Here is a 27675-nt window from a genome sequence, read left to right as displayed (position 1 = left end):
GGTTATTGACCATCATTTTGCACATGCGCTGTGTGATTTAGAGTGGAGAAAAAAATTACTCTATTAGTAGCATTCCCTTCACATCTCCACGTTCCACCCCTTCGCCCAAATGCATATGATGAGGGCTCAAGCACTACCTTACATGCCGATAAGTTTATAAAATGCCTCTGGGTCAGCGCAGTGTAGCACCAATTCTATATTCAAGTCTAAAAGCAGATAGCGGTGGCCCTCCAACTGAATTTTTTAAATGATTGTTACTGTGCATCCCTGTCTCACCCTAATTTCTATATAAACCTTCTGACTGATGGTGTCCCATGACTCTATCTGGCAAAACCTAACAATTTTAGTAGCAAAGTATTTTTATTTTTATTTTTAAAATAGGAGAAAATGCATCATCAACCTTTGTGAAGTTCCATACTAGTGCCCTTCTAGCTGCCTGCATTGCTCCAACATATGCTGGTGATATGGCTTAACAGCTTTGTTAACATTTGAGATACATCTATAGATATCTACAACTTGTTCTTGACCTACGAGCCTCGTGGTTGGTAGCCAACCGGTCACTCTCAGAGAATGATTGAAGTTGTAATGTGACAGCAGCTGGAAAGCTACAGGTTGTAGCTATTTGATCTATAGAGATGAAACCAGATAAGCCAAATGAATAGGTTCTAGCTTATCTCCACACATGGCTTATTGCGACATCTACAATGATTTTATGATTATTCTGCACAATGTTGTTTTGTGGCTATTACATGTCATTTACTTGTTTTTTGTTTGTTTTTTACTTGCTTGCATACTCTATTCATAGTTGGAACTATTCACTTTATATATTTAGCTTGTGTGTAATTTGCAAGTTATCTATAAGCTATGAGTTAGTGCTCTATATGCAGTCGCTTGCCATTTGTGCTGAAGGAGTAGTAATATTGGTGACTTCTTTGTGTCATTTAATTCCCAGTAGGAAAGAATAGCTTTGAAAAAAGTGCACACACTGCTTTCCTGTGGGTTTAAATGGAAGAGTCACTCTTTGCGGTCTGCTGCTTGACAGCTGGTTAGAGTGTGCTAATTGCCAGTTGTGATTATCGCAAGATTAGCCCGTGCTGATGGCATCCTGCTTGCAGCAGATCAACTAGGGAAGATTTTGAGTTCATGATCCAAGACTGACTTTTTGACACAGTATGGGGGAAGACCTGTGATGTTTAAAACCCAAGTGAAAGCAGAAGCCGCTAAAGTTTGTGACATATGGTGTGTAATATAGGTCTTTAGAGAAGCTAAGCTATTTCACCATTCCTTGCTGTTCTAAAGTCCACTAAGATGACCAGTGGGAAAAAAAATCTTTTGATAGAAATAGATAAAAAGGAAAGTCTCATTAAGTAAGTCATGGCTGGAATTTCTGACACTACAGCTTCAATATACATGAACAGCACCCTGCACACATACTGAGTGTGACAGACCTTTAAATCTTCACATACTATTAACCATGTATTGACATTTATGTAATTTGTAACAGTATAGCAAGTGTAATCGTTCTAGACTTGTTTATTAAATGCTACATATATACATAAATAAAAAATACAAACTTTAACGATTCAAAATTAAAGAGCAGAGGCATACATTTTTTGTGTATGTTCTCATTACCAAGTTTTTAATTTATTTATTTTAATTTAAAAAATATATATTTTTGCTTGAAGAAAATATATTAAGCTTTAGGGGTGTATCCAATTATCCCCGGTAAAACAATAGAAGCAAAAAAGGTAAATTTTTAAAAAAAAAATCCTGATGACTTCTCAGTGTTTCAAAAAAAATAAAATGGGGGGGGGGGGGGAGATGAGTGAGACAGGGAAAGAGAGAAGTGAGAGATAGGGGGATATTCAATCTCCAGCCGCCATTCCCCGACAGCATTGAACAGGGGATTTCGGCAGAACATGCCTGACTTCACAAGAAGTCGAGCACGTTTTGCTGAGAACGGCCAGGAATTAACGAGCTCCCGGCCGCATCTCACCAATTTCCGGCCACTTCTCGCGGCCACGCCACCTTCTCGGTGGGCGAGCCCGACAGTTGTGACGCTACATTGAATACCCCCCATAGTGAGAGAAGATGGAGTGAGTGAGTGTGAGAGAGAGGGTGGTAGGTAGAGAGGGAGAGGGCTTTGAGAGTAGAGAGAGAGGAAAGAGAGGGGGAAGAGAAAGGGGGGATGAAAGAAGGAGGGGGAGAGAGAGAAAGGGGTGAGAAAGAGAGGGGGAAGAGTAATGTGAGAGAAAGGGGTAGAGTGTTAGAGAGCAGGAAGCAAGAGAGGGGTAAGAGAGTGGTGAGGGGGGGTGAGGGGGGTTAAAAAGAGGGAGAGAGGCGTGAGAGAGGATGAAGAGCAAAGAGAGGGGGAGGCAGTTTGGGAGAGAGGGGGATGAGAGAGGAAAGAGAAGGAGAGGGGAGAGATTGTGAAAAAGGTAGAGAAGAGAGATAGGGTTAAGAGAGAGGTAGTGAGTGTGATAAAGAGGGAGATGATAGAAAGAGAAAGCGAGAGGGAGAGGTTGAGGTAAGAATGAGGGTGAGAAAGAGGGAGAGAAGAAAAAGAGCGGGGATATACTGCATATGCGTACGGATCGTATCGCGCATGTAATAATAGTAACAGTAATCGCCAATCCAGCCATGCTAAACAATTTGCAGGCTTGCACTGGGTAGGATATCACTCTGGGCAGCAGCTATCTAATCGCATGGTGCCACTAAATCGCACCACAGCGATCAGGAAATGAAATGAATAACTCCCATGGTTCACTGGGGCCAACAACACACACTGTACTCACTCACAATACTTACCTCTCCATCAGGACTGAAGATATCATTAGGGACTTAAGGCAAGCACCAAATTTCTGAAGATCTGCACCACAGATATCTCCAGAAACTTTGCAGGCTCCATTTTCCCTGAGTCTACTGAGGAAATGCGCCGGCGAGAGGTGGCCAGCATGCACAGAGACTGCATTGAGGCCCTCACCTCTTTTGATCTGCATGGAATTATTTATGCCAATAATGGCGAGCTACAATTTCCATCAGATTTCCCTTTTTAAATACTAGTCTGTATTAATGAACCCAGAAAATAAACAGGTAACCTAGGGACATTACTCTGAAATCTGTAGGGGTAAAACTTTGGATTCCCTGGAAAGTAGTGATAGTTTTCAGCTGTCTTGCTTCTCTTAACATTAGACAACTATAACATGGTGCTTGAATATATTTCTGTCAGACAGGGAAGGTCCTTGTCTAAGTGGTTATAGTATTGGAGATGGCAGGGCGCATACTATTTTATTTCCTCTCTTGCTTGGTACAATTTACCATTGACGTGGATAGTAGACCCATGCTAATATTTTATTTTATATTCATAGAGTATGTGTCCTCATACAATATTCCTTCAGTTGCGCCAAACATCCAATATTGGTGTGCCAGGTACAATCGCGCAGCTTGCACGTGTTGCCTGAATGTGCTTATTTATCACAATTTGATGCGACACAACCGCTGTGCAAAACTGAACTGATTAATTTTATATGCAACGTGTATATTTGACTGAATCTGTACAGTCACAGCATAGCTGGTAACAAGAACTGATATGCCATATAATGAATCAATATTTATTTCAAAAGTAAATAATAGACTTGCCATTCACTCTTGTATGGTGTAACTTGCAGGGGAACTACGAGAAAGCGTGCCAATGTTTTTCACAAGCTCACGAGGCTGCAGTGAGTCTCGGTGAAATACCGCTAATAGAAGAGGCCCAAGTTCATTTCGGCATTGCAAAGGCACACAGGATGATGCTGGCAGTGAGCAGACACACAGAGGCTGCAGATTATGTCAGCATGGAGTACCTGCTGGCATGGAAGAAGAACAGAAGGGACATGTTCAGTGACCCAGCAAACACTGGTAAGGCTAGTAATGATGCACATTGGACTTATCTCTTATATCTAGCTGCACATGAGCAAGGTATTCATTTGGAAGTGCTACTGCAGAATGTTACTGTTTGTTTTTATTTAGATGTAAATCTAGCACAGGTTTCCTCAGTAGTTAACCCTTTGAGGGCCAACATCTTTGTGAGAGATGTGTAAAATGTCAGCTAAAAAGGCCAGCGTCGTTCACATTTATTATATAAATGCAGATGTTGTGTAAAAAAATATTATATTCCCTATATAAGCGAAAAAGATTATCAAGGTTAAGCTGTTGTCGAGGGAGTGTTGTCAAGCTGCTAGTCGAGGGAAGCTCAGTTCCCAATATGTATGGACAAAGAACAAAAGGTTGGAGTTTCGCAAAAAAATATAGAACTATGGATTAATTGGCGTAAGTATACCTGTTTTATTAATACATAGTATCATTAAAATTGCAATTGTATAATATAAAATCCATCTAAACAGTACAGTATGTGTATAAAGGCCCACCTTTTGTGTAGTTAAATATCCACTTTAGAGGTATACATAACCGCTGGAATCTTTGTAGATTATTGTCACCGCTGGAGGATGGGGCTCCTTTTGGCAGAGTGTGGCCCCACAATGCAGATGTTATGGATCCAGTTCAGTGCAAATTCTGTGGACATGGAAGGCAAAGTCACAAATGCAGGGGGGGGGGGGGGGGTGTTATACCTCCAGTTAGTGAAGTAGTGTAGTGTTTGTACAACATAAATGCAAGATGCCCCAAGATACCTCATTGAAATATAAAAATATTCCAAAATGTGGAATAATCCGTTATCCAAAATTCTTCTGGTCCCGAACATTTTGGATAAAGGATACTTTAACTTGTATATTTAACTACACAAAAGGGGGGGGGTCTCTCTATGCATGAGAGGCACTTGAGCATTATAGTAACAAGCAGGACAGCACTACCAATTTATGTATCCTCACTCTGTTCATGCATTTTAGTAATCATGTTTTATTTTATATTATACAATTGCAATTTTAATCATACCATGTGTTAATAAAATAGGTTATATATATTTTTAGGGTTACTCCAACCTTTTGTTCTTTGGGGGTGATTCAGCCCTGTTCTGAAAGTTGGAGGACTGTGCATGTGCATGGTCTTTTATGCACATGTGCAGGTCCCCGTTGCGAACGGCTTCGGAAACTTGCATAGTCGCTGAGCTGTTCCCAGGGAATCGTGGAGGGCCGGGGGCAGAAGGGTGCAGGGTGGAGTGTTGCCCATGGGAACGCCCAGAATTTCCCATGGGTATGCGGGCAGAATGATGTGTGCCAGTGGCGGGCGGCTGACTTCACATGAGGTCAGCCGTCTGCCATGTCTTCGTCTCGGTGGTGGCAAATAAAAGTCCGTTCCCACTGACTTTATTTTTGAATGTAGGTGAAATCATTCAGTGGTCGAGGACCATCGAATGATTTCTCCTGCAGCGGCGTAGTGCGAGGGGGTGTCTTCGTTACACATCCCTTCACATGGTAGCGACGGAACTCGGCGGTTGGGGTGGGGGCTCCCTGGCACTCAGTAAGCTGCAATCCTTGCAGTTTACCATGTCAACCAGAATCAGCCCCTTTGTCCATATATTTCTTCTATAAATACATTAGAGACTGTACAAAGAGGGGCAACTAAAATGGTGCATGGCCTACATCACAAAACGTACCAGGAAAGACTAAAAGATCTTACTATTTATACTTTAGAGCAGAGAAGGGAAAGGGGGGACATGATAGAGACTTTCAAATATATCAAGGGCTTTAACAAGGTACAGGTGGGAGACATTGTTCACAGGAAGCGGAGCAACAGAACACAGGGACATATATGGTTTGCGGTAACATGTTTAAAAAAGGGGCAGACTAGATGGTCCAAGTGGTTCTTATCTGCCGTCAAATTCTATGTTTAAGGTAAATATTAGGTCATTATGATGATTAAAAATGTTTGCTTGGCAATTTTCACACCTATTTTGACAAATTTACCTGGCACTTAAAGGGTTAAAATCCTTACTGATAATGTATGATTTTCTGTGTGATATTATATTAATATATTTCTGATCACAGAAAAGGAACAGTTTAAGGGACTAATGCGGAGTGGAATGTTGGAATTAGCAGACTGTATCTTGCATGTTTTCAGACCACGCATGCTAGAGCTGAGCACACACGAATACGATCGTACACATTTCAGTCTCATCTTCGCTTGCAGCAGAGCGGTGGTGACTGTACTGTAACCGGGAATTAGATAACGTTCAGTGGGGTCGTGTTAATGCAAATGCACACTATGAAGCACTGGATGTACCAGTGAATGTTTCTATTTTTATGGCCAGCAAGCCACAAGATCTACAGTATATATGTGTAAGTAGCTACAGTTAGGTTACAGTCAACTCTGCATCAAGAAGAAAGTGGTTTATTTATTAAATCATATTTACCTACCTTCCTGCATTCTGCAGGAGACTCCCTGAAATAACAGCAATCTCCCTCTATCCCTGGTTAGTCTAGCAATCTCCCTCTATTCACCTAACCCAGATTATGTAGCTGTTACATTTTTGGGGAATAAAACGAATGACAGATAGATACATTTATACTGAATCATCAGTGCTTTTCCCAGCATTGGTGATAAAACACAAATATCCCACAATGAAGGCTACATGCATTTCTTGTGGGGATTTGTATGGAACAATCCCTTACATGTATCAGTGACTTTTTAGCAAGTATAGTAGTACTTACTAACTGCTTTGGGGCCGTGCTGGGGACTGGCAGCTGGGACCGGGATTTGCGGTGGCGGAAGCAGCGGGGTCCATGAGCACAAAAGCGACCTCATCGGAGGGGGGCGCATCATGGCAGCCCCCCTCCTCCGCAGAGGTAAGAGCCGTCGCTGTGTATAACGGTAATGTGTAATTTAAAACATTTTCCTCACCTTTATATGGGAATTTACAGGAAATAACTTTATTTTCCTGTAAATGTTCGGTTCAACATAATGGTGTAATAGTTATTCATAGGGAATCTTATCACTCTGTCATTTATTAACCACAGGATACTTGGTTTACCAAATTATCATGCGCTAGAAGAATTACCGAGTGGTAATATTGCTCAGTGGTACAATATTCAATAACTACAAAGTATCTCTCATGCCCATTTATTCAGCAAGATGGTTCTATAAAGCAACTGTTATACATTATTAAAGCACTATTAACATTTATAGTTGGCTTCATGGTATGTACAATGATGTAACCACTGAATTATGAGCTCGGTTTGCACACAGATATACAGTAATCAATTTCATTCAGTATGATGTAACATTATCCCATTTCTAATGGATTTCCTGCTATAAAATATAGGTTATTAATTATAAGTTACATATGGGCCCTAAGACCACATAAATACTCAACTGTAAACTTTATAGTATACAGTACATGCAGTATATTTCCTCTGTTAGATTTTCACACACCATTTCTCTGGGTACTTTGGCTGTTGCTCATTCAACCTTTTTTTTTTTTCATTTTGAGGAGCACAGGCACGAATAATGGGATTTGACTAGGCCTAATACACAGATCATTCAGTGGCGATCACCAGAATTCGCCTACAATTTGCTCTCTGAGCAGCCCTTAATTCGGGCATGCCATGGCACCACTCGAATCCAACTCATTCTGTGAGAAGGACTAGAATGCTGTGTATTGGTTTCACCTGTCGAAGCTCCTTTTTTACTATTTTATTTTGTATGTGGAATAAATATTTTATGGAGACAACTGCTACGTCTTGTATCCTGAATTGGGAGGAATCTCACGTTAAAGACACTGCTACGTGAACATAGGGACTGTTGTACAGGTCAGTTCACCTTCTATCTGAGCATGCTGGCTTGATATGTGAAGAGTTGTTCATCTTAAAGAAACCCTTATGTGAAAATAGGGACCAGTCCCAAGGTCTGTAATATTACCAACTGACCATTGTGGAGTGTATGACCATTGGAGTGGGTGATACAAGATATAAAGAAAACACTATGTGTATATAGGGACCAGCACTCAGGTCAGAGTGGTCCTATAGGAAACCCCTTGAACCCCTAGAGAACATCGTGGGGAAGCGAGAGAGACTGTTTCCGCAGATATTTACTGTATATCCTATAGATCAGCGCCTGGTCACTATCCTATTGTGTTTTTTGGAAGTGTGTTTTGGAGTGGTGCTCCTTGGATAGGAACCAGGCAGCAAAATCTGGGAGTGCAGGAAAACCTTATAGTACATGGCAAACCTATCCTATGAAAATGCCCAGTTACACGTAACTGTTTGTAAGTAACGCAGTCCATAGAACCTTCCTGCAGCATCCTACTCTTGTTGTTGCTATATGCATACCCAGAGTATCCATGGTTCCAGCCCGAGCTGTTACATCAATGATAAACTAAGAATGGACTCTAGTGGCTATCCAGTTAGCAGCAGTAATTTACCTCTGCTAGTGGATTTGTCAGGGGCAATCCTATTAGCCCCTATACCAGAACACTTATCCCCCGATGGAGTGTCTTATTGGGTATTATGGTTTGCGTGCCTCGGCGGTATATGAAGCATAATTCCTGATAAGCAGGTCTCAGAGCCACGAGTTACCCCGAGTCCCATGTGTTATTGCCCGAAAATAGGAAATTTTTCATTAAAAAAACATAACAAAAAACGATTAGCTCGATAATCACCAGTTCTAAAATTGCAATATTGGCCTGTTTTTTATTTATTCTCCAAAAGATTAACGGGGTTAGTAAGATATGTCCCTATGAGCAATTTAGGCTTGAACAGGCAATATATCTGCTTCACACAACCTGAAACAGGTGATGAACTCCATATTTAGTCATTCACTGACCATTTTGTGACCCCCATACTATACTGAGAGAATTTTTATGAAATCATTCACTACTGAGAGTATTTTGCGATGCCATACATGAATGAGATCATTTTCGTGATGCCATACATGACTGAAAGCATTTTTGTGACTTCCGTTCCCTATTGAGAAAATTTTTGTGACCGTCGTACAATAATCATACAAATGTGTGAGCTACTTAGATTGTGGGGAGCATTTTTTGTGACAGCCAAATAAGATAGAGAGCATGCTAACTACCGCCATATGTTACAGAGCAGTTTGTGAGACTGCCACACAACATTATCCACTCAGCTTTAAAAACTCATCCTCAAAATTAATTGAGTCCTTCTGTATATTCATAACGGCCCTCTTCAATTAATTCCATTCACATTTATTGCCTTCCTCAGTTTAATAAAAACCTTTAATCTTAATTAACCACAATAAAAGCATTAACCCTGTCATTACTCCCTTATTCTATTTAAACTTTTCTCAGACATACCCATTGCCTCCTACCCTTCTTCCTATTACAGACTCCCAAATATACTTACCTTTTGCTGGTCTGAGTATGAAGGCTATTCTCTGACCTTTCATGCATTGCTCACTGTTCTGTTGTCTTCTACCAGTACCATTGGGAAAAGGTCCTGTGTCTTTCTTTTGTGGACCATCAAAGAGCAGAACTTAGGCAGGGTCTGTGCACTGTAGCAGTAGACTGAGCCCTGCTTCTTTCATCGGCATTGCTATTAAACGCATTGTGATATTTAAAGACATTATGGTATGTATTCAATTAGAGTCGAAACTGCCATCTTGTCGGAAAGATGACGGTTCCCGACTGATTAGGTCGGACGGGATACCAACCTATTCAATATGGGCTGTTTTTTCTGACAGGTCGGAATCCAGGTGGTTTGGCAGAATAGCCACAGATCCACGTGCTTTTCCCCGTTTCTGGCAATCTCAATCCGACTTGAAAAAAATGTCAGATTGAGGCAAGGAGTATGGTGCGGGTGAGTAGCAGCAGCTCATCCGGTGCCCTTATGTGTTCCTTCCTCCAGCCTGCCTCCCGCACCCTCCTCTGTTGCTCACCAGGTCCTGCCCCCGAGCCGGGTGAGAACAGCTCACCCGATGCCAACGCGCCTTCCAGCCACCTCCCGGCTGCCTTCCGCCATCGCTCACCTGGTTCTGGTGCCAGCTGGGTGAGCAGAAGCACCAGCGGCCAATTCCGACATTTGGTCGCTAATTGAATAGGTAGTGTCTGATCCATTTCGACCCATCAGTCTCTATAATGTATATTTTCTCTATGTCTGTGGGAATTCATGATTTTATGAACAAAATTTGATCTTACCTACAGTAGTTAAGGTTTTCCAGCTAAAAATCATACATTGTTCTACTGTATGTAATAGTTCTCTATCTTTAAATGTATTATACTTCCTTCTCACTGGTTATATTCAACTTCCCACTGAAATGATAAGCAGGTATTAGCCTGTCTGGAGTTGACAGTGGATGCATTATGCTGCAACGCTCTTTCTTGCTAAATAAGACCACTCTTAAAATACTGCCGACATAAATTCTGTATCTTCACCACATGAATAAATAATGCTGCACTGACATATCAATCACATATAGGGAATATACTGCACACCTTTTATTCCGCACTTCTGTTTTCTAATTTGCAAAGTAGTTTTTCATGTTGCCTATTTTCCCTAAAATAGAATTTGTAATTATTCAATCAGAATCTCTTAATGGATGCATAAATTTACAGGTGCTACTACTTTTTCTTCTTGCTAGAACAAATAATTGAGGACTGTGTCAAATTTCACAGTGATACGGAATATAAAGTAGTTGTAATGAACAAAATAACGTAAGAACGGTACAGTGTATGCCATTGTACCCTAGGCCACAGTAATACAGTAAACAAGTCATGCATACAGATGTAGCACCTCTCAGCCATCCCAGAGAATCGCCAGATTCCCTGAGCTGGGGCATTTTGACGGAGAGGTGCTGCATCTGACGGGGATGCGTGAGCGTACAAGCATGTGCGTCCCTTTACTGGGCGGCGCGTGGCAGAATCCCTGCTTGTCTCCTCTTCAGGGAGACGGGCAGGGTTAGGGGGTGCGGGGAGCTACAGGGGAGTGGCATAAAAGCGGCAGAGGGCGGTGATGGGCTTCGTCAGAACAGGGTGCGCGCATGTCCCCTTCTGGTGGTGAGCACCAGCGATTGGCGATAGAATCCCCAGGAGCAGCTCTCATTAGAACTGCTTCATCCATAGCTTCTGTTTTATTCTTCCAAAATAAAGTTCCAAAATGATAACATATGTTAGGGAAATTACCCTGATTCCTAAATGTGTTGTCTCATTAAGAAGTATGTGCTCCACATATCCAAAGTTTGTGATTGAGACGCTTTTGATTAATAACCTATTTGCTATATGTGCAACTCAACAGGTAATCGTATTGCTTTAAAGTGTACCCATTGTTCATATGGCAGAAGCCTTTTTGGGGGATAAACTGATGTTCTTTCTATTGCAGCCCCCTCATATCAACAGCTGTGAAGGCACAGTATAGTATACTGATGATATTACTACTTCTTATACTGTTGTTAATGTCAGGGCTCTGCAGAATATTACTGGCCCTACAGCACTCAGCCCTAGCCTCTAACAGGCCATGGTGGAACCTCACATTCTCCATGGGCAACGTGTTGTCATAGAGAAGATAGTGTGTGGAAATGTATTTTGCAAATAGTGGCTCCTACTACTAGTCAGGCACTAGAGCATTTCTGCTCCTTACTGGTTTTTCCTCTGACTCCTCCATATCTGTATGTATCCTATTAATGCTGGTGTTTTTTTCATGTTCTTCGTTGAGGGTAATTATAACTGCATTATAATGTGCTGAATTCTAAAAAATAATAAACCAAACATTTGTTCACTGTGTTATGGGCCTACACACTTACACTTTAGATTGCTCAGCACACAGTGTTGCAAAGCGAAGTGTGCTAAGCGATTTGTCAGGGACAGTGTTCTCTGGTAAGAACACTGGCCCTCACCGGCTACCTAACTAGATTGATCCAGCATGCTGGATCTTAATCGCCAGGCAATAGCGACGTGCGGGGCCTCGCATCAGTATGGTCCCTACACATGGAGCCAGTGTAGGTGCGTTCTCTAAGTGTTCTAGTCAAATTAAGTCAGATCGCTTCGAAAATACCCTGAAAACGCCCCATGTGTAGGCTCCATTACAGTTGTGGAAAATGTACCAGTTTGTGCATTGATATCTTTGGGTGTATAGATACAAGTCACATTGATATAGGTAGCATAGGTTTCCCCAGTTGTCTGTTGTACTTTGTGATCCATAGCTGGTAATTAGTGATATACAGGTTGAGTATCCCTTATCCAAATATCCGTTATCCAAATTATTTTCCGAAAACCATTCATTCCAGAAAGTAAAAAAATATATATTTTAAATAAATATCTGCAAGAAAATGATTGGTTGGAATTCAAATTCAGTATCTGAGATAGTGCACAAACTTTGTTTCATGTTTTGAAACCTTGTTTTATGCACAAAATATATTTGTGTGTATTTCATGTGTTTAATGTGTTTGTACAACATAAATGCAAGATACCTCAAGATACATCATTGAAATATAAAAATATTCTGAAATATGTAATAATCCGTTATCCAAAATTCTTCTGGTCCCAAGCATTTTGGATAAGGGATACTCAACCTGTACTACAAACACTGTTGTTCATGCTCTCCACACACCTGTGATTAGCTTATACTGATTTGCGGCCTGGAGCTGTTACATTATTGATACATGTTATTTGTTGACAAAGGTTTGGTTATCCAAGGCCTGGACTAAATCATGTACATCTACCCATTTCCCTAAGGGGGTATTTATCAAAGTTTTGAGAGAGATGGTATTGTTAATAAGTTTCTATCTTACATTTAACAGACTGTGTTTGAAAAATGACAGAAGCTGATTGGCTGGTATTTTATCCAATACAATTTTATCTTTTTCAAACCTTTGATAAATGCTTTCTCTTCTCTTCCTCCAACTCCATATAATCTTAACTAGGGAAGCTCAATCACATTTTGCCACTTAGTTACCAAACTAGTCATTCCTATGTACCTAGTTCTCATTTATCAAGACTTACCCTGATCCTCATCTCTTAACTCTTATGCTGCTTTCACATTGCCTAAATGTTTAAGACCCGGTATTTCGAAACGATATTTAATACGGGTCTGAGCCACTAAACCCCTTTCACATTGCAGGTGAAAACCAATTAAAATAGCATTTAATACCATTCACACATTCAACCCGTTTAACCCCCAAGGAACACCTTTCAAGCCATAGAAATAGAGTTGTTCACACTGCCAAAAAAAAGGCTCTGAAACGGGTAGGACACTACTTTTTAACTGTTTAACAAATACTGGTATTTGTTAAACGGTTAAAGCACCCAGGAGCTTTCACACTGCAACTCTACCCGTTTTAAAAGGCTAAAAAAAACCTGCTATTTTCCGGGCTATTAGTGAAAACTTGGGGACTTCCACAGACCCTGCAATTTTGTCCTGCATTTCCATGCAGATTTTTGTCAAATTGCATGCACTGGTGACAAATCAGCATTTGTACTGAATCTTTGCTGCCCATAAATGAGCAATGTGCAGGAAACAGGCACACAATGTTTCTTGGTATCTAGAAATTTTGGTACTTGTTTCCTAGCACGACACCCGTCTTGGGTGATCGCATACCTTAACTTAAGGTATGCGATGGACGCGACCAACGTGATTTTAGGGCTATTTTTAGCCTTTTTTCCGACAATTAAAAAATCTCGTCCATCGCATGCCTTAAGTTAAGGCATGCGATGCGACCAATGCGATTTTACATAGGGAACAATGTTAAATGTGCCAATGGACCCGATTTTTCATTGTATACCCACCTTGATGGGTAATTTACATGAGAAATGCCCCCCCATTGTTAACGCCACCCCAGGATGAACGCCAACCCGGAGCGGGGCGCAGCGGTACGCGCCCTCTGACCTTTTCATGCTCCCACTATCCACGTCGACGTGGAGTTGAGCTTATATAGTGTGGCGAGCCCGAAGCGTGGTGAGCGGACGCGTAATACCTGTGAAGTAATGCGCGGCCACTCCCCACACTTAGGGCTCGGTGGCTCACTGCGCTCCCCACACTATATAAAATCAACTCCACGCTGACGTGGATAATGGGGGTATGAAAAGGTTGGAGGACGCATAGCACCGCCCCTCGCGGGTTCGCTGCGCTCGTCACGCTTCGGGTTGGCATTCATCGTGGGGTGGCGTTAACAATGGGGGGCCATTTCACCCATCAGGGTGGGGATACAATGAAAATTGGGGTCTGGTGGGCATTTAACATTGGGGCCAATGTAAAATCGGGTCTCAGGGACCATTATACATTGGTTCAAATGTAAAAATCACGTAGATCGCGTCGATCGCATTGCATGCGATGCGATCGACGCAATTTTTTTGGACCCGATGGATACAATTTCCATCGCTGGCGCCATGCTAGGAAACAAGTACCGAAATTTTTCTTTTTTTTTTCATTGGATAATATGATAGTTCTCTGTTAGCCTAATCTCCTGAATCCCTGACCTGTTCCAGCCTCTGTGTCCTGGTGCATCCAGAATTCCATACTCTGCCTGCAAGTCCCTGTGATTTCTTAAATACTTGTTCAAAGGTTTTGAGCTCATCAGTATCCATTGCTTATCCTATCAGTATAGCATTGTTGAATTTGTATAATCCATTGCTTATTCCATCTTCATTGCATTGTTGCATTTTGTCTCTACTGTATAAACTGCAGGTATGCTATCTAGTACTACCAGCACCTGATTTTTATCTTGCTCAATACTGTGTCTTACTACTCCGTTTACTCTCTAGCAGTCTCCAGTCTATTGTTACGAGAATCTCTACTGTCCTCAAGTTTAGTCTAGGCAGCATTTTGCACTAAGGAAAATGGCTATAATTGGTGAAGACCAGAGGCTGTAGAGGTTCACTTAACCCCTTGAGTGGTGGATTTTGCTGGGGCAGGACAAACCTACTGGGGCAGGTTTGTCCTGCCCCAGCAAAACCCACCACAGATAGTGGGAAGCCGCCGCTCCCCCCTCACCTCTGCTCCATCGTTAGTATGCCGGAGCTAGCTCCGCTGCCGCCGCTTTCCACTGCCGCCTGTCAGTAATGACACAGACGGCAGGCATGGGGATGTTTCGCGACGGCTCGGGAGGACTCGGGTGCCTGAACTCTCCCGAGTTCCCCCGGGCCGCGCCGACCACCCCCCGAGGTCTCAGAGTGCATTACTACAAACGGAAGTGTTCATGCTGACTCCGGTGGTTACCAGGGTGACCAGAGGACTCTCACTCCTCCATTGCTCCCGGCCGCCGTCTCACGTCACTTCACTTCCGGCATCTATGTTCCGGGATCCCTCGTATGCATTCAGGTGTTTGCCATGGAGACCCGTCAGCCCCTGCAATACATAAATGACAACAAGTGTTTTACAAATAACATTAAAAACATGAATATCTTTAACTCTATAACAATGCTATTTTAAAAAAAAAAGTGTATGTATGCAAAAATTGTGATACAGTGAGCTAAACATTCTCCATGTGTAATGCTTCCAATAGTTTTCATAAAAACTGTTAAATGAAAAAGGGGAGCAAAAAGTGCACTGTATGGGTAGAGCTAAGGCTCTGTCCCAGAGTAAAAAAACCTGTGTAAAGTGCTACGTGCTAAAATCATATAAAGTGACTCATAAAAATCTTGCATAAAAAAATGTTAAGATGGCTCTTTCTTAAATGTGTGACTCTATATCAATAAAAACCTGGGGTCATGCCCCTACGTAATTTTTGTGGGTTTCCTTATGACCTACAGTTTGGTGGCTTCCTCGGTCACCAAGGTAGCCCAGAGGCTTCACTGATTCTAATGCATATTTACTTGATCTTAAGGTGGGTGTATTGCTGTCCTGTATGCTGTTGACTCCTAGGGACCCTGCTACTATGGAATTATACAAAATTGATCAGCCCCAAGGATTCATTTAAACCCTTGGGCATTAAAGTCTGCAATCTAAAAATCCATCTGGATTCTAACTGTAACAAAGCTTGCCCCTGGTTGCCACCCCTGGGGCTGTCCGGGACATGGTCTATGATTTTATATTTCATGGTAGCCATGCCATGTTTCAAGGCCGCAAAGTTGCCTGGCTACCGGCTGGTCGCTAGTCCTAGTGTTTAGGGCCAGATGTATAGCTTGACGGTGATGCGCCATGCATGGACACATCACTGCATATACCGCAAACTTGGATGTACATGTGAGGGACCAATTGATTTTAAATCTCTTCCCCGAATGTTGGAATTCTACTGTTGGAATTCTACTGCTTCAGTGCCAGACATTTCTTATATTATGGCTGAAGTTTTTGGAACTGCTAATTCCTTATGAAGGCACTAAAATGTACATTTTGTTTTTGTATTTTTATTTAATATGTCAGAAGTAATGTAGTAAACTAATTTGTTTTGAATGCAATCTAGCTATAATATTTAATTGGTTACATTATTTCTGTATATTATTTATATATATATATATACGATACTGTACTGCCTGACGACGGGCCAATAAAAGGCTCGAAACGTTGCAAACTGCAAATGTGATGCTGTGATATTATTTGTATCGAGTGCCGGATCTCGCCTGTATATATATATATATATATATAAAATATGTGTATATGCTCGCTGCATACCCACAGGAGTCGGATGTTCATTACTACCTGTTTTTTATCCACACATACGTGGGAGTGATCTCTGTGGTAGAGCAGTTCCACAATTATCAGCAAAAATTGGACTTTTTAAAGTCCCATATCTCTGCAGGACAGAGATTTTATCTGAACGTGGTCAGTAACCCCTTATAAACTTATCCTCATTACCGGAAGAAATCTGTCTTCACGATACTATTCAGATTGGATCCTTATTTCACCCCTGATGAAGTCCTAAAGGGACGAAACGCGTAGGGTTCTCGCATCTTAAGAAGCCACACGCATCATGAAGTTGGATCTGATGTTACTTATCTGAACAAAACTGTGATCTGAATTTGAAAAGTGAACCAAACTCTGTATAAGCCTTTTTTACTGACATACTATTACTGTGATGAAATTTATAATAATAAAAAACTTTTTATGTACCAATGCATGCTTGCTAATGTACTAAAGTGGTGAAACAGACAGAGCGCACATCTATCTCTTTTCCTTCTATCTGTCCCACCTGGTGCCTATATTAACAGCTAGGTACGGTAGAAGTGCTGCTCACTAACCAGCGCAGAAAAAGGACCACACTCCCCCCCATTTTTATATATATATATATATATATATATATATATATATATATATATAATTATTATTTTTACCTGCCACTCACACGTCCACATGACATGGAAATACATTTTTAATGACTTCAATTTTTTGGATTATGGAATAAATTGAATATAAATAAATAAATAATCTGCCCTTAAGGAGCCACTATAGCACCAATTGTTACTGTTTAACTGTTTAAATACTATCAGGCATGTGCTACTCATCGTTGTATTGTTATCATTTGTATAGATAGCCAACATATTTCACAAATTGCAGTAATATTGTTTTGGTTGCATATTCATTTTTCTATAAATTGGGTATAATGAGCTCAGCTAGAATGTGTTTTTGCACGGTTATGATTTTAACGGTAGTTTGTCCATATTTAGCTTGTTCATTTCTAACTGCTGACTGTCTGTATATAAGGTGTGCTCCTTATCTATAATTATATGCTATTGTCGTATTTCATTTGGAACATGCATTTTATTATAATATAAGATCTTGCTCCTTTATGTATATAACAATTGGCATTATGAAGTTTATTTTTTTGCCATAGTAATGCAAATGAATATCATCCTAACTAATGGATCTTTTTGACGTCAGCTGAATGTTGTGGCCATATAGTCAATATGAAGCGGAGAATACAGGGTTAAAGAGCTGCATTTGAGGCACTGTTCAGTTGACTTGTTATGTAGGGAGAGATCGGCTAATGACGTGTAGGTGCTCAGCGCTCAGGTCTCTCAGGTGGCTTCATTCGACCAGTTTCAGCAGAATGATGAAAAGATTGAGATAAAATAAACTGACAGTTGCTACTCATCGCAAGCAGCAAGCAGTACCCCAGCAGCTGAGACCCTGGGAGACCTCTTTCTTAAACAAAGGCTTTTTGCACTGCAGTAAGCAATGAACTCCAAAATAAAAAAAGATTGAACGGATTGGCAGCTGGTGGCCACGGGAGGAGGGAAAGTTTGGAAACCAGGATACACAGCAATTGTTGGCTAATTAGAAGCCATTCCCACCTACTTAATACCAAGCCATTAAGCAGAATACACTTATTTTTTCTTGGCTTCACTGTTGCACATGACATTATACCCTGATCAATGCCCACCCACTGGCTGCCTTAGTGCCCACAAATGAATACATTGCAGTTCAAGAATGCAGTAATTGAGTTAGGACAGAAAGAACCTTCTCCAGACTTTCTCCATCTCTGAAGATACCAGTGTAGCACTTGAAAAGCCCAAATACAAAATCAGTATCCATTTTCTGACAAGTGTCAGGTAGTGAGCAGTTGTCAGAAGGGAGATATATTTCAGCACTGTGATTCAACCCACAGGAAAAGTGTGGGCACTGTGGATTAAAACTGCTAGAAAAAAATGGAAAGTTTGTACAGTACCTCATATCATCTTCCCCCATACTATTTATTGTGTAGGGAAAAAAAAGGCACCTAATTATTCCACCAGTAGCCTTCAGGATATTTTAGTGGATTATGAGGGCTGTATTAACCCATGGCCAGGCTCCTAGGTATTTTGAGCCCCCTCTGGCACTTCAATCATCACCCCACCACAGCTGACATTTGGGAAGCCTATGCCATAAACTTACACTTTCAGTATTCACATGAACTCCAATACCCAGCCTGCTATCGTATATTCTCACAGTGAAATTATTATTAATGTTCTCTTATAAAATAGCACTAGTGCCCTATTGGTTTTCTGCTGTGCCCCCCCCCCCCCCCCCTTTAATTATCTCAGCATAAACCTCAGCTGACTATGATTGTGAATTGGGAGGATGCGGAGTGCACAGTGCCTTTAACCATCAGAGCCCTAGGGTGCAGGAAACAGTGCCTCAGCAAAAAGAAAAAAAACAAGTTAAAATTGACAGCCTCTCAAGTTCTTAGATAATACAGCCCTTACAGATTATTGTTATGTTTAAAACATACAGTATAAAGCAAATAAAGCGATATTGGCAGATGGCAGATATTTGCAGGGGTGCCGAGAGGGGGGGGGGATGGGGGCAGATACAGTTTACCCATGCCCAGGCCTGTCAGGGGGGCCCGGGTCTGGACACACAGGTTGTTTTTTTTTTGGTGGTGAGTGCACTGGGTCTGAATGCGCTGTCGTCAACTTTTCAGCGGCGGCATTGGGAGTGCGGATGTGGGCTGGCATGGGGGCAGCAGCATCACAGAGGTCCTTCTGCTCTCCGACTCCAGGGCCTGCTAAGAGCCCGCCACGTGATTTGAGAGTTTACTCCTGGCAGAGCATATTAACCCCTGGCAGAGCATGTAACCCCTGGCAGAGCAGGTTAATCCCATGGCAAAGAGCATGTTAACCCCTAGCAGAGCATGTAACTCCGGGCAGTGCATGTAACCCATGGCATTGCATGTAATTCCAGGCAGAGCATGTAACCCCTGGCAGAGCATGTAACCCCTGGCAGAGCAGGTTAATCCCATGGCAAAGAGCATGTTAACCCCTAGCAGAGCATGTAACTCCGGGCAGTGCATGTAACCCATGGCATTGCATGTAATTCCAGGCAGAGCATGTAACCCCTGGCAGAGCATGTAACTCTGGGCAGAGCATGTAACTCCAGACAGAGCATGTAACTCTGGGCAGAGCATGTACAGTAACCCCGGGCAGAGCAGGTTAATCCCATGGCAAAGAGTATGTTAACCCCTGGCAGAGCATTTTAACCCCTGGCAGATCATGTAACTCGGGGCAGAGCATGTAACCCCTGGCAGAGCAGGTTAATCCCATGGCAAAGAGCATGTTAACCCCTGGTAGAGAATGTTAACCCCTGGCAGAGCATGTAACTCCAGGCAGAGCATGTAACCCCTGGCAGAGCATGTAACTCCAGGCAGAGCATGTAAAACCATGGAAACGAGCATGTTAACCCCTGATAGATCATGTTAACCCCTGGCATCAAGCATAAAGCCCATAGCAATGAGCATTTAGGTAAGTGGAATTTACAAGGGTCAACAGAGTGTGCGGGGAGCTCCGTTCGTGGGGGACTCAGGAAGTTGTTGTATCGGGGCCCAGGATTTCTCTTGGCGTCCATGGATATTTGGGGATTTTTGTAAAAGCCAGATAAGGGTTCCTGGGGTGTGGATCTGAGAGAGAAGGAAGTGATCCATCCATGGGGCCTAGTTATGGTCTTTAGGGATTAGGTATTCAGTCTGAGAACAGGATAATTAGTATGTGCACCTGTAACAGGCTGATAAAAGCTGTATTAGGGCTTGGCTCTTGTTCTATTATGCCTTGCTAATGCCCAGATGGGCTATTTGTTTTTATGTTTTGTTTTCTATGCTGCAAAACAAAACTAAAGGTGGCCATCCACTAGTGCGAGGTATCACATGCGATACCCCACGATCTCACCCGGTAACTGCTGGGAGGCAGATTCGATTAAGATACATTGTGTGCTCTCTTTTTGCATACATTGTATCTCATGCGATCCTATAGGCTGCAAAAAAATATTTATGGCAGCCTGTAGGATCTGAAACTGCAATGCGAGGTGCAGGGAATGTGTATCACATCGCAAACCCAGGTAAGTGACATGCGATGTGACACTTTGTATGCAATCCGTTATAGCAATGTGACGGAACACATAAAAGTGGCCACATCGCACTAGTGGATGGGGCCTTAACTAAAGGGCCATACATACTAGGCAATTTTGCCCAGCGTGTATGGACATCGACCACTGTCGTCAATGTGGAAAAAGCCGCTAAGTGCATACACACTGAGCGGCTTTCCCCCTGCCTGGCGCTGTCAGCGGGAGGCAGGCAGCTTTGCATAGCGCAGTGCTTTGCAAAGCCGTCTTCAAAGCCGATGAACGGCTTTCCCGGCGAAGATGCGGGAGCGCGCATCACCGCTCACTGCTCATCGCCTGCCCATACACACTGGGCAGCTTTGAGCTGAAAGCCACTCAAACTTGGTGTTTTAAGCGACTTTCAGCTCAAAATCGCCCAGTGTGTATGGACCTTATGGCTAGATTCCATGAAAACCCTGTACTGGTATGCGGTTTTCCTGGCTGCTGTGTGTTTTTGTGCCCATCTACTCGCCATTTCTAAGTGATGATGTATGGATGTAAAATTAAAATAAATGATCTTTTAGGGGGGAAAAAAAAAAAACGATATCCTTCCCATTGATAGACTATGAAAAGCTTCTGAATAAATGTTTCACTTAAGTAAAGCTGAACTTGTTTCTAAATATTGGTAGTGGTTAGCTCTAGGCGAACACAGTTACTTTGCTTCCCTAAGGGCATTTGATCATTGGTGTACTTAACTCCAGCCATTCTCAAAATCTGGCCTGAAGTCAGAAGAGTTCCAGGAAGATTTCAGTAATGCAATACCATCATTGCTAAAGTACAGTGTGTTACCCAGTCTCCAGAAGCCTTAATACCTGATTAAAATTACATCTTTTCAATAATATTTCTCCGTCCATGCCCATATTCACAGCATTGGAATATACTCCTTGAGGCTTTAATCAACTACAGATCTATAAGTGATTAGGTTAACCAAGGAGTGTGAGTATAGTACGTGTATCAGATTTAATAGACTCTAGACTTCATTGGACTTAATCTGAATAATAAAATATTTGCAGAATATGTAAAGTTCCAATTGCAGTAATATAAAGGTGCTGGGAACAAGATTTACTGTGGTCTTTTTATTTAAGTAGTGTGAGATGATACTGATGATGTTACTGAAGAATAGACGCAGAGGTTTATGTAAGAATATAGTTTGAATACTAAGGTAGGTTTAAAATCAGCAACAGCAAACATTTAGTAAGTGTTCTTATGCAGCAAACATTACAGCAATTAAAATTCTATTTAAACAAACTGACCAATTACAGTGCGTGATGCAAATATATCATATAGTAGATTTAAACATAATTGCAATGCTGATCTTTTTTTATTTTACCATCTGTCGCCCTTCTACCAGTACTGCCACAGTTCATAGCACTGACAGTGTATAGAACTGTCCTGTTCTTCCTCTTGTACAGGCTTGTACTAACACAATTAAGAAATTTAATTACATCTTTGTCCGCGGTGTCAAGGATGTGATTACAAATTGAAATTTTGTTAGCAGAGGAAATTCCCCCAATGACATTATTCAGGTGCAGCTAAACAGATAAAAAATAAAATCAGGTTAATATACATAGGGTGAATTTTAATAGGATGAGAGATTCAGAAAGTGAGAGATTTTAAAGCGGCAATCATTTACACTGCAAAATCAAACTGGCTTTTCAGTGTAAATGATTTCTGTTTTAAAAAAACTGGAGATTTCTTACAGAGTGTCTCACTTTCTGAATCTCTCATCTTATTAAATTTCACCCATTATGTGTTATATTTTAACTAGTAATAAATAATAAAGACAAATATATGGATAAATTAGCAAAAATGCCATGTATACGTATCACAAAAATAGATGCATCAGTTTTGGATAATAAATTCCAAGGATTATTTCTCATATCAATGTACTAGCCGAGGTAGCCATCTTGGGCACTCTACATAGGTTATACTAGATGGAATAGGTCACACCTGGAAGATGAAGCTACAGAATCCTCCCCCATGAGTGTATTAAAGGTGACAAAATAAAAAAATTGAGTGAAAACAAATTGCAAAGAACAATAATTGAAAAAAAAACACAATTTTCACTTTTTTTTTAATTTGTTTAGTTTTTTAGTACACTGGAGATCCTTTAAAGTGTGCAGTACATTATATAAGTCAGTGTGGCCAATTTGGGCTAATTAATAACCCTTTCACATCGCAAATGTCTGGGTCGCACCTGGGAGTTCACCCCAGAAGCAACTCGGCATTTGCGAGTTGCAGCTCCCCACAGCGACACAGCATTTCCTGCGTTGCCGGCGTTAGACAGAGCACATTATTGGGGAGTGGGGGAGGAGGCAGATCTTGGAGCTGATGTTGTCTCCAATGGCTGCCTCCTTCATAGTGTAAATGGGAACCGGGTTGCTGGACCCGGGTTACCCATTCACACTGCATAGCAACCCAGGTCTGACTCTGGATTAACCCATCCGGTCAGAATGCTGGGTTACTTGAAATGGGAAATTTGAAAAGGTCCTTTCACACCGCACAGAGACCCAGGTCAACCCAAGATCGACCCGGGTTATTTTTGCAATGTGAAAGGTGTATTATTGTTCTATAAATAGCTTTGGGAAGCTTGTCAGTACATAAACGCAAAAAAAATATTGGCTTGTATGTATAATAAATGTTTTTGCAAAATTAATTTGGTGCTCTTCCTTTCATTTTGCAGTACTTGTGTAAGTATAAGCTCATTTTACTATTCTTAAGTTTTTACCTAAAAACATACAGATGTGTCCTCTTAGATTCTTGCTGCAGTTGTGCCAGACAGCTCTTCTCTATGTGCCAGGTCCATTGTGAGTTTTCTAGTGCCGAGTATGGTTTTTGCAATGTTTTGCCTGAAGGACCAATTCAATTACATGTGGTAATTTACCATGCCAAGAAAAAGGGTGATTAATGCCCAGGACTCTTCATGTTGTAAATTACATGGTACCGCACATTCACCCATAGAATCTGGGAAGTTCCTAGAGTTAGAATTAAACAGCTCTGTGGCGCCCGTGATCACGGTAGTTAATACAGATTTCTGTTCATGCATCCTCAGATCTATGGTGCTATGACACTAGGAACCAGCTCCAGATGCAAACACTCAGAACAGGGAGACATTTGGAAGTTTAGCTGATGCGTGAAGCACAGAGATGTGTGACCGCTAGACCTTGTTAGTAATCTTGACATCTTTTACAACCACTGCCATTTTGGAGATGCTCAAACCGAGTAGTCTAGCCATCACAACTTGGCTCTTGTCAGACTCACTGAGATTCTAACACTTGTCAATTATCTTTCTGCTTCCAACGCCTCAACTTCAAGAACTGAGTTTTTACTTGATTCTTAATATGTCCAACTGTTGGACAGGTGCCATTGTAATAAGATAATCAAGGTCAGTGTTTTTCAGCCATTTTTTCCGTGGCACATTAGTGCGCCTTGAACTGTTCTTAAGTGTACCAGGAGAGATAGAGATGTTCACACTAGTTTACAGCCACCACCAGTTCAACTGTTATTCACTGGTCTCTTATTTTCATGTGAGGGCCAATGTGTTTTATTTTTTTGTAACCTGTGGGGACCAGAGTGATTGTTTTTTTTCATATGGGAACCAATGTTTGTTTGTTTGTTTTTCCTCCATAGGGGTATCACAATATTCAGTATTTTAGTGTTACCTGCTTTGTGAAATCATGCTGGTTCTCCTCTGTCTTCCTCTGCTCCATGCTGCTGACAGCTCTTTGTTAGTTTGAACACTGCAGGCTGATTGCAGCAGCTGGGTGAGTCCATGCACAGTCTCCTTGATTAGGTAACCTGTGAAGCTCTAGCTCAGTATGCAGCGAAGCCCAAATCCCGCGGTCACTGGCGAAAACCACCGATACGGTTAGACTCCGCACCCCGGAATCAGGTCAAGCCAATTCCCAGTCTGGTATCTACTATTCATAGCTCGAGATCGTGACAGGGGGCCAACGTGTTTTTCCCTGTGGGGGTCTAATGGTGTGCCTTGACAATTTTTAAATCTTGTTTGGTTTGCCAGGAGTTGATACAGATTGAATATCACTGATCTAGGTTATTCACTTCACCTGTTAGTGGTTTTAATATTATGGCTAATGGGTGTTTACCTAAGTGGAAGACATACTGCACACGTGGGTAAAACTTAACTTCCATTACCTCCTGCTCCAACAATTTGGACTTTTTGTGCACCAAACTCAAACCTATTTCCATGACATGACATCATCACCGTACGTGAATATCAACTGAGTTTGCATCACAGTGGCGGATTCAGGGGGGGGCACCCTGGCACGTGCCCCCCTGTCATTAATTTTGTAGATGAGGACCAGAGCTTTCCAACGAGCCCAGCCCCGTGTCTCTAGCCCCCCGGGAACAGGAGATATCGCCTGGCAAAGCTGTAATATTTTTTCCCCATAGGATAATATGGGACCCATCAATTCCGACCCCCACCCAGTTCCGACGGCTGCCAGTTCCCCCCCTGGCATCACAGGAGCTTGTGGTTGATGTCATTCAATTCCAAATCGCTGGGCCTTCAATATGATACCAGGATGGTCCATATCGGTCAATCGGTTCCAGAGATATAGCGTGTAAATCTATTTTTTTTTTCTTTTTGAAACGTAATTCCATGGCTGTTCATGTTTTTTGAGGGCAGATTACTCTGGAACCAAACGTTCCAGTTTTACTGGACCAAAATCATTCAAAGCCCACTCAAAAGTTCTTCAATATTATACTTGTCTCATGTAAATGGGTCAGTTAGTTACGAAGATATAGCCAGTTAAATGAGATAACTGGTTAAAGGGGGGGAGGGGGGGGGGGAGGGGTGGTTTTCTCTCCCCCTCACACCAGAAAATGCAGGGACTAGGCTGGGAATGCATTTTCTGGTGTGAAATGGGTATTATTTCAAATAGCTGGGACCTGCAGTGCTCAGAATACAGCCAGGCTCTGCCACTGTCAGTGGCTATCACTTCTGCCTGGCGGCGGCTGTCCCCTATTTACCACAAGCATGTATTCCCCGTTGGCAATGAGCATGTAATCCCACATGGCAACAAGCATGGAACCTCTGGCAATGAGCATGGAACCCTTGGCAATGAGCATGTAGATAAGCAGCACTTACTGTATGTAGCATAATTTTTAATAGGCATTATGGTGTTTGGCATAATACATAATGGACATCATGCCGTGTAACTTAACGTGCAATGGACATTATGGTGTAAATCAGGCATGTCCAACGTTGGCCCTCCAGATGTTGTAAAACTACACATCCTTTACCACAGTTTTGCTATTTGAGAATGCTAAAACTATTGCAAAGCATGCTGGGATGTGTAGTTTCACAACATCTGGAGGGCCAACGTTGGACATGCCTGGTGTAAATGTTTAATGCACGCCTTTGGTGGACAATGTCCCTGTTTATGAAGCGTATTGTGAATTTTGTCTTAATCTGTGTGGCATTATGTGAATTTTGTCTCAATCCATGTGGCATTATGTGAATTTTGGCTCAATCCGTGTGTTATTATGTGAATTTTGGCTCAATCCGTGTGTTATTATGTGAATTTTGACTCAATCCGTGTGTTATTATGTGAATTTTGGCTCAATCCTTGTGGCATTATGTGAATTTTGGCTCAATCCGTGTGGCATTATGTGAATTTTGGCTCAATCCATGTGGCATTATGTGAATTTTGGCTCAATCCATGTGGTATTATGTGAATTTTGGCTCATTCCATTTGGCATCATGTGTAAGGGGCAAGTTTAATGGGGTCTAGTATTTTGTTGCATAATGTGTAGAAGTTGTATATGGTGTTGTACACTACACTCAAGGACATGCCCCCTGTTGAGTGGCCACACCCCCTTTTCCAGAGCGCGCCTTCGGCGCGTGCACAACTACATCCGTCAATTTTGGTGCCATGGTGGGCCTGCGTACTTTAAATGCCAGGGCCTATTTTTAATCCCATTGCCACCCTCTTTCTGCCGCTCTCTTAGCATGTACACTGGCACCACTAACACCGCCCCTCCCCCACCTAAACCCTCTTTTATCATGGTGCCCCCCCTGTCATTTTATCCTGGATCCGCCCCTGATCAGCCCCACCATCTTAGACCTGATGTTGGGACCGTATCACTGATATAAGGCACAGTTAGTTAATACTCTCTACAACGTCTTAGCTACAGTACATCAAAGCTCCCCATATTTTTTTTAAAAAAAACATTAAACTCTCCATGCCAAGGCTTAAGTGCATCCTGCAATGTCCCTGGTTTAGGAATCATGCACATTATTTTAATAAAAAAAAAACTATTTCCCAAATATACAGTAACATTCTTCATTGTATTTTAACTGCTTTATGATTGTTGATAAATAATATGATATAATGCTGAAACAAAGGCTGCTATAATAAATTCAGTTGGTGATAATAAATATTCAGCTACAGGTAATTATCAGATTTAATAGCATTTTTCAGCACAAGCCTTTACTTGACATCCAGAAAATACTATTACATTACCCTGCATAGATACATTGTTATGACATGCAATAACTACTTGAATATAAAGGGGATTAATAATTTAAAAGGTGTTAACAAATTAGGGCCATCATTAAAACTAGACTTTGAAGCACTCTGTAGAAAAATCAGTCCAAGATAGTGCTAAGCTCTTATGATAAAGAATTACTGCATTAATTCTGCAAAGTGAACTTATTGCTCCTATTCGTCTCCGGGTCCCTGGAGCATTAAGAGACAGAAAGAATGATATGATCACTGTATTCCTCTGCACAACACCTAGCATATTTCCATCACCAATTCACAGCCGTGCTTGACTGTGGCGGGGAAAGGAAACATATCCGCACATCATGTGCCTTTTGTTTTTATTCTGTCTTCTGACGTGCAATTATTGTTTGCTTTGTAGTATCAAAAGAAATGTTACAGAACGTAATGTTGAGCTGATGGCCTTGTGTGCTCACTCATAGATCGTAATTTCTTGCTTCCAGCGTCTTGTGAGATTTAGATGTCTGTTTACTATA

The 27675-nt window shown here is 41.7% G+C and overlaps 1 protein-coding gene across 4 annotated transcripts in view; it reads left to right on the top strand.

Moving 5' to 3' along the window:
- Positions 1–27675, top strand: part of TTC29 (tetratricopeptide repeat domain 29) — a 233339-nt gene that overhangs the window by 162481 nt on the left and 43183 nt on the right. For 3 of the 4 annotated variants that reach the window (XM_083171284.1, XM_083171270.1, XM_083171262.1), the window contains one exon: positions 3669–3900. In XM_083171284.1, coding sequence (XP_083027410.1) covers positions 3669–3900 — 232 coding nt within the window. Of the gene's footprint in view, positions 1–3668; positions 3901–7426; positions 7657–27675 lie in introns of those variants that run through there. The other variant, XM_083171276.1, reaches the window with a different exon arrangement.

The sequence above is a fragment of the Crinia signifera genome, chromosome 1, assembly GCF_055691185.1.
Source record: "Crinia signifera chromosome 1, ASM5569118v1, whole genome shotgun sequence".
In the NCBI taxonomy this organism is placed as follows: domain Eukaryota; kingdom Metazoa; phylum Chordata; class Amphibia; order Anura; family Myobatrachidae; genus Crinia; species Crinia signifera.
This window is presented reverse-complemented; position numbering and strand designations above follow the sequence as displayed.